This window comes from Rutilus rutilus, assembly GCF_951802725.1.
Source record: "Rutilus rutilus genome assembly, chromosome: 19".
NCBI classification, from domain to species: Eukaryota; Metazoa; Chordata; class Actinopteri; order Cypriniformes; family Leuciscidae; genus Rutilus; species Rutilus rutilus.
In genome coordinates this window covers 28647327-28660880 of record NC_140232.1, presented here as the reverse complement: position 1 = coordinate 28660880, position 13554 = coordinate 28647327, and the positions used below count along the sequence as shown (strand labels likewise).

Here is a 13554-nt window from a genome sequence, read left to right as displayed (position 1 = left end):
AGCAGAAATTGAACTGATCACATTTAAAGTGATTTTTCAGCGTTCGAGCTCAAAAAGCAACATAAAAGCACCATAAAATTGGTCCATAAATCTCACAAGGTATGGTTCTAATGAGCTGGGTCTTTTAAATGAATTCAAAAATCAGTCTTAAACATGTATTTTATGTATTAATAAAGACGCACTACAAATGTATGCTTCTTATGAGGAAGATATTTTAAAATAAATCAGTCTTTTATATTGTAGGGGTGTAAGAAAAAATCGATACATGAGTATCGCGATATTTTATTTTGCAATACTGTATCGATTTTCAAAAACGCAATATCGATTTTTTTTATTTTTTTTTTCGTCCAAAAATATTCATGGTAACTGGTTCACGTTTATGTTGTTTAAATACCTGCCACTAGATAGCTATGCTGAGACGCACCGCTAGTGTCCTCGCCAGGCTCGCCGAACGGTGCGCGTCCACTGGCAAGGAGCGAGCGTTTTCAATTCATTCCTATGGAAGTCGAGCTTCACGCTCAGCAGTGCATTTTGGGATTGACAGCGGACCAGAGAAAGCGTTGAGAGCGTCCGAGAGCGTCAAAAGGTTGGGCATTTCTCGACTTTATGCAAATATCAAGCGAAAAACACGGTCAGCAGCCAATTGCTGTGAGGTTTGGGATGTGACGTCTGTCTTTAGAGTTTAAAAATATAATAATTGTGCCGGAGTTTATTATGGATTTAGTGTTTAAATCATTTTGTTTACAAATTAGACGCTTTGCAGTTGTTATATATATGTTAAAGATTTTATTTTGGATGTGTTTATATTGGCTGGGTTTATAAAATTGAAAGGATCTTTGCTTGGTGCATTTGGAAACAAAGCTTGTCTATTTCTAAATGTAACCGCGTGCATGATGATTATACTGTCCGTGTGTTGAAAAAAACTTAGATTAAACACACTCGTAACAGACACACCCCAAAGCGGAGACGTTACAGCGTTGCCAGCGGCACCAAGCGGAGTTTTGCCACTGTAGTGTGTGAAGCTGCGTTCACACCAAACGCTAATAGAGCGTCTGGCGCGAGTGATTTCAATGTTAAGTCAATGCAAAGACGCGTTTACGCACGTCTGGAGGTCCTGCGGCGCGAATGAGGCGTTTAGCGCGGTGCGGTAGACGCTAATTCGCCTCATTCGCACATTCATTTTGTTCACTTTCATTCATTTTCGTCCAGTTCACGTTGTTGTTTTGTATTGTGACAGGGGCTATTTATTTTCTTTTATTATGGCCTACTTGAGCATATAAAATTTGCTCACTAAGAACCTGTGAACCACAATCCCAAACTGGCAGTTTGATTTTCTGTGTACTGAATTGTTTACCTAAAGTAAACCTCTTTGACTTTTATGAACATCATGTCTTTTTTTAAATATTACTTTATTTTAAATTATAGTCCTACTTTAAAAAAATCCCAATATATCGCCTTATGCACAGTATCGAAATATATTGCAATATATTGAATCGTGACCCATGTATCGTGATACGTATCGTATCGCCAGATTCTTGCCAATACACAGCCCTATTATATTGAACTGGCTAAAAAGACTCAAATTCAGTCTTGAAATTTAAATGTATTGATCTGAATCAGTGCAATGACTCACTGCCAACATATGATTCCTATGAGAAAGATTTTTTTTTTTTTGAACTGGTTAAAAAGAGTCAAAACATTAATTAATGAACATTAGTTATTGGTCTGAATCAGTGTAAAGACTCATTGCAAGTGGATGATGCCTTTGGGCCAGGCCTTTTACATTGAATTGGCTAAAAAGATTCAAAATCAGTATAGAACATTTAAATTATTGATTGAAATTATTAAACAATCGTATGGTTCTTATGAGAAAAAACCTCTTAGGGTGCTTTTACACCTGAGCGTTTGTTTCGGAACCTGGTGCGTTTTCTCCCACGGTTCGGTTCGTTTAGACATAAACACGGAAATCGCACTCGGGTCCGCACCAAAATAATCGCTCCGGGATCGCCTGAACGAGATGGTCCCGGACCGATTGCAAATTATGTCTGGGGCGGTTCACTTGAGGTGTGAAAACAATCCGACCCAACGGTCCAAATGGCATTATAATTCATAATGGAAAATGTGCTGTATAAATAGCAGTAGTATTCTGTGAGTGTGCACATTAGTTATCACAATTGAAAACCAAAAGATCACCTCCTCATCTTAAAATGTTGTGTAATTGTGCTTCTCTGTGCAAGAATGCTGTCCCGATGAAGCCTTGATTCCTGCCTATCTGTTTGCGTATGTCTTGACACAGTTCACCTCTAGACAGCACTGGGAGATCCAGTTTAAATTTGCTGCAGTATTAATATGAATGTAGTATATATAGTATACAGTGGGAATGACAGCTACATTTGTATAGTGTTTGCGTGTGTCTCAACAGTTACAAATAAAGCCACAATAAGCTCATGGAGCGAACTTGTCAATCATCTTGATGGATGGCGCAGAGAAAACTCTGACCAGTAAGAGTATAGTTGTACTCGCATGTAACTTGCATAAACACATTTTGGTACGCTTTGAATGGTTGCCTTGTGAAAGCGAACTTAACCAAGAAGATCAGTCTAACAATCTGTAAACGAATGATTCTTCAGGGCCAGAAGAATTCTTCTTCTTCTAACCATACTAATTGGTTAGAAAGATAAAAAAAAAAACAGTCTTGTAGCATGCAAATTACTGGTTGGAATTAGAGTAATGACTATATAGGAACTCTATATTCTAAATCTTAATTAAAGAAAAAATTCAGAAAAACACTGAGATTTAAGTCTACAACACACATTTTTTTGGTGCTTTTACTTTTGTTTTTTTGTTGTCAGAGCTTGACACACAGTTACTATGAACTGTTGTCGTATAAAAAGTGCTACATAAAAATCCTTCAAAATGTTTTTCTTTTTTGTTCAACAGAAGAAAAAACACACCATGTGGGTTTGGAACGACATGAGGGTGAGTAAACAATGACAGAATTTCATTTCTGGCTGAACTATTCCTTTAATAAAACACCAGAGAGCAAGCGTTTGTAGAGGAGGAGAGAGGACAGCTCATTCCACAGCTAACCGGGAATGTCCGTGGCAGGAATTGTGTGCATGTCCGAGCATGTGAAATTACAACCCCCCCCCCCCTCCCCCAGCACCCCTCTCCGTGACCCGGCTGATCTACTCCGGTACCAGCAGAAAAGCCCCACATCCTCATCAAAAACCGCTGGAGGCCGCAGATGATGAATAAGGGGCGCTGGATCTATTAATTCCATGTAACAGTTCCTTTCTGCCTCTTCAGATTCCCAGCGCTCCCGGCACGCTAATGCTCTCGCAGCCACAAAGCAGCTTTGACTGTAATCAGGGAACGCAATATGTCACCCTTTTCAACACCATGTATGTTATCCAGAGAGAGCAAATATGAAAATACATGTTCTGGCACTTGTATCGCAACGGAGGAAAATGCGTGCCTGTGTTCATTACACAAGGACAACTGCTTGTCTCCTTGTCCACATTCAGAGACTGATGACCGTAAAGTCGATGCGTCATCACATATCTTCTTTCCTTTTACTGATTAGTTTTGTCAAAGTCTTAGTAACACCATATTTGAAATCTTATCTTCTTTCATTGCAATAGCCTTGCATATACAAAGACAGACTTACATAAAGCGTGTGATGTTCCCCAAGTATTGTTCAAAGAATTTTCTCAGAGGACATCGAACAAATGAGGATACGGGCGTCCTTTCAATTATTCATCATCAGATACGTTTCACGTAGTCCAATCAGTTAGTCTTGCAAATAATGGCACTAAATTTAATTAAAACAAAGTGCTGTTTTCTGTTTCATACGCTTAAAGGATTGAAAATGTTTAATAGATCTAAAGCCACTTGTTTTTAAAAAAAGGATGTTATCCGACAACAACCATACAAAGTCATCCCCGTGAACTGATTAGAGCATTCTTAAGATGACTGAACATGCTGTCTGAAAAACAAGACATGGAAACGTGCCGCTTTGAAGCAATCACAGTGTTCCACTATAATTGCAATTTCACAAAGTGGTCTGTCTTTAATTATGATGATAGAAAAACACTGTACAGGTTATTAAATACCTCATATTTGCAGTGCGCAGCATTATCAAAACCTCATCACTGTTTGAGTAATATCGCACAGTGTGCTACAGACAAAAAAATGAATGTTCATATCCCAAAAGCGATGTTATAGTAAACTAAAATGAAAACTAAAATATATAAATATTAGATGAAAAACTTAAAAAACTGAAATGAAAAAGATAAATGCTGCCTTGGCAACTAACTGAAAAAAGTTTATGAAGTACTAAAATTATTTTAAAAAATCATAAAATTCTACAAATGACAAACTCATATTACAAGTAAAATTCAATGTTATTTACCGAAATTAAACAAGTCATTTTAAACAACCAGAAAGGGACTATGAGATTAAAGAAAGCCTGTCAAAAGGGACAAAACAAGAAGCGCATACTAAAAGTTATTTTTTCCATGATATCTCAACATCCGCACTGTTAATGAACCTAAATGAACTTTACATAAAAATAACTCCATTTGTAACTCAGTAACATGGCATAAACTTAGTAAAAGTTCTACATCTACATCTCTTACACTTAAGAAAGTGCACAGAAGACGACGACTTCTTGATGAATAAAATGTCATTATAAATGATCCTGTCAACTTCGCAATGAATCCAAGATTCTGATAAGTCCTACTGCTATAATGTAAAATATCATTTATATATTTTTTTAAATTATTAAAAAAATATTATTACAGTCCACAATTAAACAGGCTTCTCTGTTAAGAACATAGCAGCAGCTTTGGCAGACTTCCAATATGAGACTTCCACTTATAAGCCACAATTTAATCCTGTTTACGTTCAATAAACCGGAGTTTGCAGACCTGTTGCTGACCTATGACAAACTCTGAGATGAGCTTCGAAGAACAGAACAATCCAAGACCACATCACATCGTAAATAATAAAATCAAATAATACGATTATTCGTAACAGCTGTAGAAGTCAGAGCAAAACCACCAAAACTAAATCACTCACATTGTAATCAAAAAATGTGTCAACAGCGGAAGCGCCCTTCTGGGACACATTTTCTAGAGTATACTATACTTTTCTGCTTGTCAGATTCTTTTAAATGCACACAGCAGAATCTTAACCGGTTGACACATTTCTACCGTTGCATGATACATACACTGCCAGTCCTACGTCTTATCTTTATTTTTATTCAAAAGACCATGAAATTAAAACTCTTCCGCGTGCGTCGAATGAGGAGGTAATGCCCTCGGAAAAGATAGTTTGCTCTGTCTATTTTGTATGCAGCTGCTGTAATGAACTGTAAACTTGTGAAACATCGGTTTGAAGCGTGTTTGTGCATGCGAATGCATTCATGCGCATATCTGTGACCTGCTTACTAATGCGTGGGAGCGTACGCTTAACAAGTCAATGCCTAATGGAGTGACTCATTACTAGTGATTTTCATTCCAACCGCTGTTCAGTTAATTCAGATATATATAGCAAAAAAACAAACAGCTCAGAGGTGACCGGAAACAATGAAACCGACTCACCGTCCATCCGCCTCCATCAGTAGTCATGTCACAGAAGACCTGGAAGCCTGCTGGGTAATGTGTGGGGAACACGGAGTAGATACCATCCTCTCTTTGCCCGCTGGCATAGATGTCACTGCAGTCCCTGGGTCTGGAACCTGACAGAAGATAGGACATACCAGCATCATCAATCCACATTAAGCGGCAAGCCATCCGTTTTTTGGTTTTTCTTTTAGTTTTTTGAGAAACCTGTTCAAGGTACGGTGTGAGAAAAGAAAGCTTCAAGACTTCTGTCATCTCGCACCTGGTGTCTAAGCAGTGGCATGTCTCTTTCACACTGCTAGAAAGCTTATGAGGGAATAGGTGTGAAACCATTCTAGGGCTCATTAGCGAGGCTGGAAAGTTGAGAATATGTGTCTAATGAGGAGGTTTTTTTTACCCTCTCCACCGGCGCAGCCCTTGGGCCGGATGCCGCGCACCGGAGCCCTCTGCAGATCTGCCTTGAGACGGCTCTTGATGTTTCCGGTTTCCTTCTGCATGGAGCTGAGCGCGTCGCTCACCGAGTTCACCACTTTCACCATGTTGATCTGACTCTCTGACAGCAGCTGGAGAGAGAAAGCAAGGGAAAGTTTGAGGGACAAAGGGATAAAACAAATGATCCATTTCTCTCACTGAATCTCTCAGAGACTCGCGTACTCACATGTTTGAATCAGCCTGAACACTAAAATGTTCGAGGCACAGCTGCCACATTTGTATCGATTCACTTCACCAAAAGAGCTTTGTGAAACTTTTCATATGGCAAATAAGATTTAAATGTTATTTAAATGTTACATTTATATTATTTACCGTCCTAGGGTGTCCTGGTGCCACGTGCACTGATGGACACCCTTATGCTTGAACATGGTGTTGGTTATGGACATTGGTACTTTCTAAACGATTCGACTGATCGTTTCGCTAGATAAGACTCTTATTTCTTCGGCTGGGATCGCGTAGAGCCCTTTGGACCTTCAAACCGTTGTACCCCATTGAAGTCCACTATATGGAGAAAAATCCTGCAATGTTTTGCTTAAAAACCTTTATTTCTTTTCGACAGAGGAAATTTTTAACTCTGACGTGAACTGATCCTTAAAATTTTTGTGCAAATGTTTAGATTTTTCCGCTGAAATCATTTGATTTCATGATTTCTTGGCATTTCCATGCCTTTCCTAAAAGCCTGGCTTAAACAATAATAACAATGAAGTCTCTGTATCAGCATGTGGTCCGCGGCTCTGCAGTGAAGTAACAGGTGCTCTATGCTGCACAACACTGATAGTGCTTCGGTTTAGCGGGCTCACGGCCAGTGGGTCTGGAAGCCACTCGGTTTAAGTTTCCCAGACAGCTCGCTTTATTGCCTGCATCAGCAAAGCTGCTCAGGTCACCTCGATAAAAAAAAAAAAAAAAAACTTCATTCTTTCTGAGTGAGGCAAACTACGCCTTTCTCTAAGGACAGGTCTTTGTGTTGCAGACATCTAATATCATGACTCAACGTGGCACTTGGGCATGTTGGAAGCTCAGCTGGCGATTAGCAAAAATTAGCCCTAAAGTGAAGCCTTTTTCCCATGACACATGAAAGCTCTCCTTGGGTGTGAACAAACATCAAGTTCTTTGTGAGTGTGTCGTTAACAAGTCTGCGTGCGCGCATATGTCGCTGTGACAGCACTGCAAGCTGAATGTGTTGGTGTGTCCGTGCAGACGCTTGAAGTTGATGACGGCTGACGCACTATGTACTTTCTGTGTGGATGGTTGGGACATTATCATTCGCAGCTCTCGACACAATGATCACTGGTTCGCTCCGGCACGCTGCCATAGCAACAACACTTTAACGTTTATCATTACAAGGCCTGTCCAGCATCAAAGGAAAAAACGTCACACGCATGAAAACATAATGTCGCCAAAAGTACAATGCATGCCTTGCTCTAGCGTTTATTCAATGGCTCACACACTCGACAGGACGCAAGACCTTAGTCACCACTTCTACTCTAAGCATTGCCTCCCTTTTATTAAAGAACACAGCAGGAAACTACAAATTAAAAGATCCAGCTATTCAAAACTCACTTTGAACTATCAATTTCAATGGCTGTGTTTGGAACAGAACATTACAACTTACTGAATACTGTATACACTGTTTACTACATTCTATTTTTTTAAACTGTATGTGAAACAGTAGGCATTATTTCATGATGATGATCGTTTCAAAATCAGTTTACATGCACAAGATATTAATCAGAATTTGCTCAGATTTGTATTGTAAACAAATCAATATTCCAGTTTCTCAAAAATTTTAAACATCTGGCATTAACCTGTATTTATTAGAATTTTGGGGCATTCAAACACCTTTTTTATTTATATTTATTAATATTATTTACCTATTTTATGAAATATTATTATTATTACTACTGATATGAATTTGTTTATCCAAAACAACATTATTTTTATTGTTATACATTTTATTATAAGAAAATAAAAATAATACAATTAATTATTATTATTAATGATAATTATATGGTTATGTATTGAATAACCATTGTATTGTATTGAATACCATTATTATCATTATTAATAATAATAATAATAAATATTGCATTTATTATAATAATAATAATAATAATAATAATAATTAATATTATTGTTGTTGTAAATGTAATGATAATTAGTTTAATTTATTATTATTATTATTATATAATGTTTTGTTATTATTATAATTTTTATTTTAATGACAATATTATGGTTATTATAATAAACCTATTATTATTATTATTGTAAATGTAATAATTATTATTTTTTAATTTTATTAAAACAAATTTTTTTTTGAATATCAACAGTTACAAAACATTAATTTGTATCTGTGCATGTCCAAACAAAGATAATTGTATGATTTTAGAATCAGACAGTTGAAAGGTCAAGCTATTTAAGAAAAGCAAGGAGGACACTCATTTTTTTAAATATTAAAAGAAAGGTCATGGCCATCCTGCTCTTAAAGACATGAATGAGAATTAATGAGTTAGCTAACATACTGTTCAATATTACAGCAAAAACATATTGCAAAACTGCATAAGTATTTCCAGAGGAAACATGCAAGGACAAGAACAGAAGGAAAAGACCAAGCATGTCTTTAATATATTTTGATTTTGCTAGAAGATTCTTATACTAGCAGATCCAATTTAATTCATTCAGTAGATGAAATACATGTACACAAGTCAAACAGTCGTATGCTAAATTATCACTACATGACCTCATCACTTTGCATCTGTTATCATCTTGGAAAACTTTCATAATTTCATAACATTTGGCCATTCAAATAAATTAACGAGACAAGAAAAATATTATTTTACTACTGGATCGTGCATCACACTGTAAATGTCAAGAGCATTGCATTGTGGGATATCATATTTCACACAGTAAACACTGGTTTATGAGGCGAATGTAGCAGGTCATGCAGTTATTCTATGCGTACAGAAAAATACTGTGCCCATAATACATACCTGTACTACATACTGCAGAAATAGCAAGAGCAGATTGGTAGTAAGCTATTACGAACACAGCCAATGTCACGGCATGGAACCAGGCACATTAGCGCCCACTGACTGCACATCTACCCAACGTCTGTCTACTTCCATCGCTCTAAAACGTGTTAAGAGATGACAGAGGGAAATGAACTGAGGTTAAGAGTCTCTTGCCAAAACATTTTAGCAGATAAAGAGACACAGATAGCCCCTCTTTTAAAGAAGTGCCGCCTGGGCCATTTGTCATCTCCAGGCTGGACCTGAACATCGATGGCATAAACATTATTTCAAAGAAATTTGCTTCCTTTCTGAGGGGCTTTCATTAATCATAGACATATTCGAACACGCTTCCTCCGCAAGACTCTGTATCATCAATAATCTCGCCAACAGAGTATGCGTCCAAGTTTGGAACACAGCTCTCAGTTTTGGAAATGACTGATGATAGATCAAAGTCAAAAGATTAATAAGCACAATCGAACAGGAGGAGACCGAAGGGAAAAATTGCGCTGCTTGCTGACACATCAGAACTTTTTTAGTATGCAAATGACGGAAAAACACAAGATCCTGCACTCAAGTGAACTGAACTTTTCCCATAGATTGAGCATTCATTTCCAAGTCTCTGGTTCTACAGCAACTATATATGCATACAGGGCTTGACATTAACTCTTTTGCTTACCAACCACTGTGGCTAGTGGTTTTCCAAAGTTACTAGCTACTCAGCATTTTCACTGGCCACAATTTTGACATCGATACCATATGGAAAAACTGCCATTTAGATATTTTTAAAGCAGAACTTGGTAACTTTTTTAACTTAATAAAACGGTCTAGAAATCATTTGGATGGTTAAACAACCTGTTCTGGTGATATTGGTGACTTTCCCCGCTCCCCCCAGCGTTCCCAGGCGGAAAACCAACCTTGCAACTTGGGGACTACCGTCCCGGCAGCGATATTTTTTTCCCCAGGATGGTAGAGGAAGACTCATGAATATTCATTAGGGAAGTCATCCCTGATTGGTCTTAACCCCAGTGACGGGTAGGTTTAGGGCGGGGTTAGGGGTAGGTCATCAGACCCCCAGTGACGGGTAGGTTTAGGGGTGGGGTTAGGGGTAGGTCATCAGACCCCCAGTGACGGGTAGGTTTAGCGGTGGAGTTAGGGGTAGGTCATCAGACCCCCAGTGGCGGGTAGGTTTAGGGGTGGGGTTAGGGGTAGGTCATCAGACCAATCAGGGATGACTTCCCTAATGAATATTCATGAGTCTTCCCCTACCATCCTGGGGAAAAAAAGTCCCGGCAAGATAGAAATTGGAAGTCTCGTGAGAAGCGAGAACGAGAACGAACGCGAAACACGAATTGCTTTACGGCAATTCGACATAAACACAGAAACACACATAAACACATTCGCTAGAGTTGCCGAGTTCTGCTTTAATATTCTCTCATAATTTGGCAACCGGTATAGTAGGCTGCTGTCACTTTAAGACCTGACGCACGGACCCATTATACTGTTTTATATAGCTTAGCCAATATACTTGCCTTTATGTGTGCACACTTTGGGTGTGAGCACAAAATCTGCGGGAATGAGTAAAATTATGCTCAATACATGCAAAATTCCATGCCTTGTAACACCAACAATATTCATCCGGAGCAAATGAAACGCAACGAGTAAGTAAAGGGACGCGTTTTTTGTGTCACTCGCTATCGAAGCGATGAGAGAGCGTGAACGCACAGCTGGTATTGTGTATCCTGTGGAAGAGTTTCAGATATTACAGTATCGATATGTATTGAAAAATCTATATTTTTGACAACACTAGATAGCATATAGTTTATTATTTCAGATGTCTATTTAAAAGACAACAATTGAAAAATGTATAGTATATAAAATTCAACCCGCCAAAGTGGCTAGTAGGAGTGACTGCGTTACATGCTAACGGTGAAATCGGTTTATGTTATGTTAATGTCAAGCCCTGCATACTGTACATACCGGTATACATAATGTGTGATATGACATGTGAGTGAGTAAATTACGATTTAAGATACTTTTAAAAAGAGAGTTAAAGCATAATTAAACAATTAAATAAATGACAACAAAGTCATTGTCCAGGCATAACAACAATCACAAAAAAGTCGAACCAGCTCTTTCCATCCTTCCATTTTACGGCAGACGACAGATGCGATTTTGCCAGGAGAAAAGGGTAAGTGTCAGCATGTATTAATTTCAAAGTCTGGCTGACAGATGAGTCAACATTTCCTTCCTGCTCCCACCTTCTAAAGCAAAAGGACAAAAGAAAGTGGTCTCTTTGCCAAAGGTTTATCGTAAAGGTAGAAAGGCCATGAGCTCCTCTCTTTGCAGAGCAATCTCCCACAGCAACTGCTCTAATGAGTCTATGCTCATAATTAACAAGAGAGTTCTAATAAGGTCCTGTAGCTGGATTAATAAGTTCTCCTGAAGGAACAAATGAGTTTTACCTGCCCTTTACTAAACCCAGGTTTCATGACACACTGAACAACTGTATTAAGATGCTGTTAAAGTGGAATAGTGAGGCGCAAACTACATCCCCAAATGCATGCTACTGATCTCCTGCCACCTTAGATGTGCTGCCAGCTCTGCAGCCGTGGCAGTGACCTAGTTGTGAGCACTCCAGTCTAAACGGGGTGAGGGAGGTGGCAGGTACCATGCCGGAGACAAATTATATATCCTGAAAGTTAAAGTGCAGCTATTTAAAAAACGTTGAGCTGACTTTGCAATAGAAATATAGTGATTAACCACTGAATTGAATGCATCATATACAATAAGGTTCAACAATGAAAAAGCAAATGCTTTGGACTTCATTGTATATATTCAGATTAAAATCATGCAAACGTGTGCAATGTTACACAGAGGGCACATTCTGTGGAAGTTATGCTATAAAAGTGGCATATTCCCTCTAATGCATCACTATGTTCTCCATGTTCTAGTTTTTCGGGAGCACTGAGGTGGGATAATGACTAAGGAGGCCTGGATTCAGCCAACCTCATTAAAGATCCAGGGCTTTTGCCGAGTCAGATCGCTGGCACCTTGGGATCCACAAAAGGAACCTTTATCCATCCTTCAAAGAGACCCTGAGGATAGATTTACTTAGCATCTCAGCAATTCCATTGTCACTGGAAGAAATAAACCTTCTTTTGATCAAAGGTAAATAGTCTGATTTCTGCACCACTAGTGGCAATAATAGAAACTGCAAAAATTAAAGAGATTGCCTAACACTCCTACTATCAACTTTTTCAGCAGCCTTCGCTCCAGATTTATTGTTCCCATTTATTTTCTCCATTTACGACACTTGGTTAATATGCATTGATTATAAGTAAGAACATTATAATTTAGGTTTATTTCAAAATATTAATATATATATATATATTAGTGGTGGAACGGATCACAAAATTCACGGTTCGGATCATTAACGGTTTTTGAGCCACGGATCGGATCATTTTTCGGATCAGCAAAAAAATAAAATTAAAATAAAATAATAATTATATTATTACAGTATGTGTGTAACTTTGCTTTTCATTTATTACTTTAAGCTCACTTAAAGTTCTTCGATATCAAAAACTACTAGCCTAACTGATAAGTTCACACATTATTTAAAACAAGTGAACAGTCAGTAATAAAATAAGAACAAAAACACAAATTACACAAGCAGAAATGAATACTAAATAACAAAGTTACAAAGTCTAACAGTATATTCATGTACAGAAATGAATAATTAAGCCTAAATGTAAAATAACAGGATTTGCTCACTGTAGAAATTAAATATAGTTTCATCTTTGTTAAAGCTGTATTTTGTTGTTTTATTAATATTAATAACACAGACAACAGTCGGAATATTAGGTGTGTGCTGTCACTTTAAGACTGACTGCAGTTGGCGCAGATGGCCTTGTGGTCATGTAGCGCCGTTGCGCTCGGGCGGCACGAGTTCGAGTCCCGGCTCGTGGACCTTTCCCGATCCCATCCCCCGTCTCTCTCCCACCTCGCTTCCTGTCAACTCTATACTGTCCTGTCATAATAAAAGGCAAAAATCACAAAAAAAAACAATATATATATATAAAAAAAAAAAAAAGACTGACTACACAGACCGAAAAAACTGACAAACATCCGGATTCTTTCTCAACTGTTCACTTAACTTTTGACATAAACGAGAGAATACTTGCCGAGGCGGGCATTTAGATGGGTATTTTGACATAATTTTGTGTTTATGTGTCCGTTCAAGGGCAAGGAAACACGAAAGAGGAATCAATCTGATGTTCGAGCGCTGTCTAAAACACGCCTCTCTCTCTCTCTGCGCACTCTTCAGGGGCGTTGTGCACAGATAACGCGCGAGTCCCGATTTTCGCCTTGTCTTCAGCATTTAAAATTCTTTGAATGTGTGAATTGTCAAGACAAAACATGTCCAAATT

General features: G+C 38.1%; 1 protein-coding gene across 3 annotated transcripts in view; it reads right to left on the bottom strand.

Moving 5' to 3' along the window:
• Positions 1 to 13554, bottom strand: part of fibcd1a (fibrinogen C domain containing 1a) — a 116500-nt gene that overhangs the window by 59209 nt on the left and 43737 nt on the right. For all 3 annotated transcript variants that reach the window (XM_084389213.1, XM_084389212.1, XM_084389211.1), the window contains 2 exons: positions 6025 to 6190; positions 5607 to 5743 (listed from right to left, as the gene is read on the bottom strand). In XM_084389213.1, coding sequence (XP_084245339.1) covers positions 5607 to 5743; positions 6025 to 6190 — 303 coding nt within the window. The remainder of the gene's footprint in view (positions 1 to 5606; positions 5744 to 6024; positions 6191 to 13554) is intronic.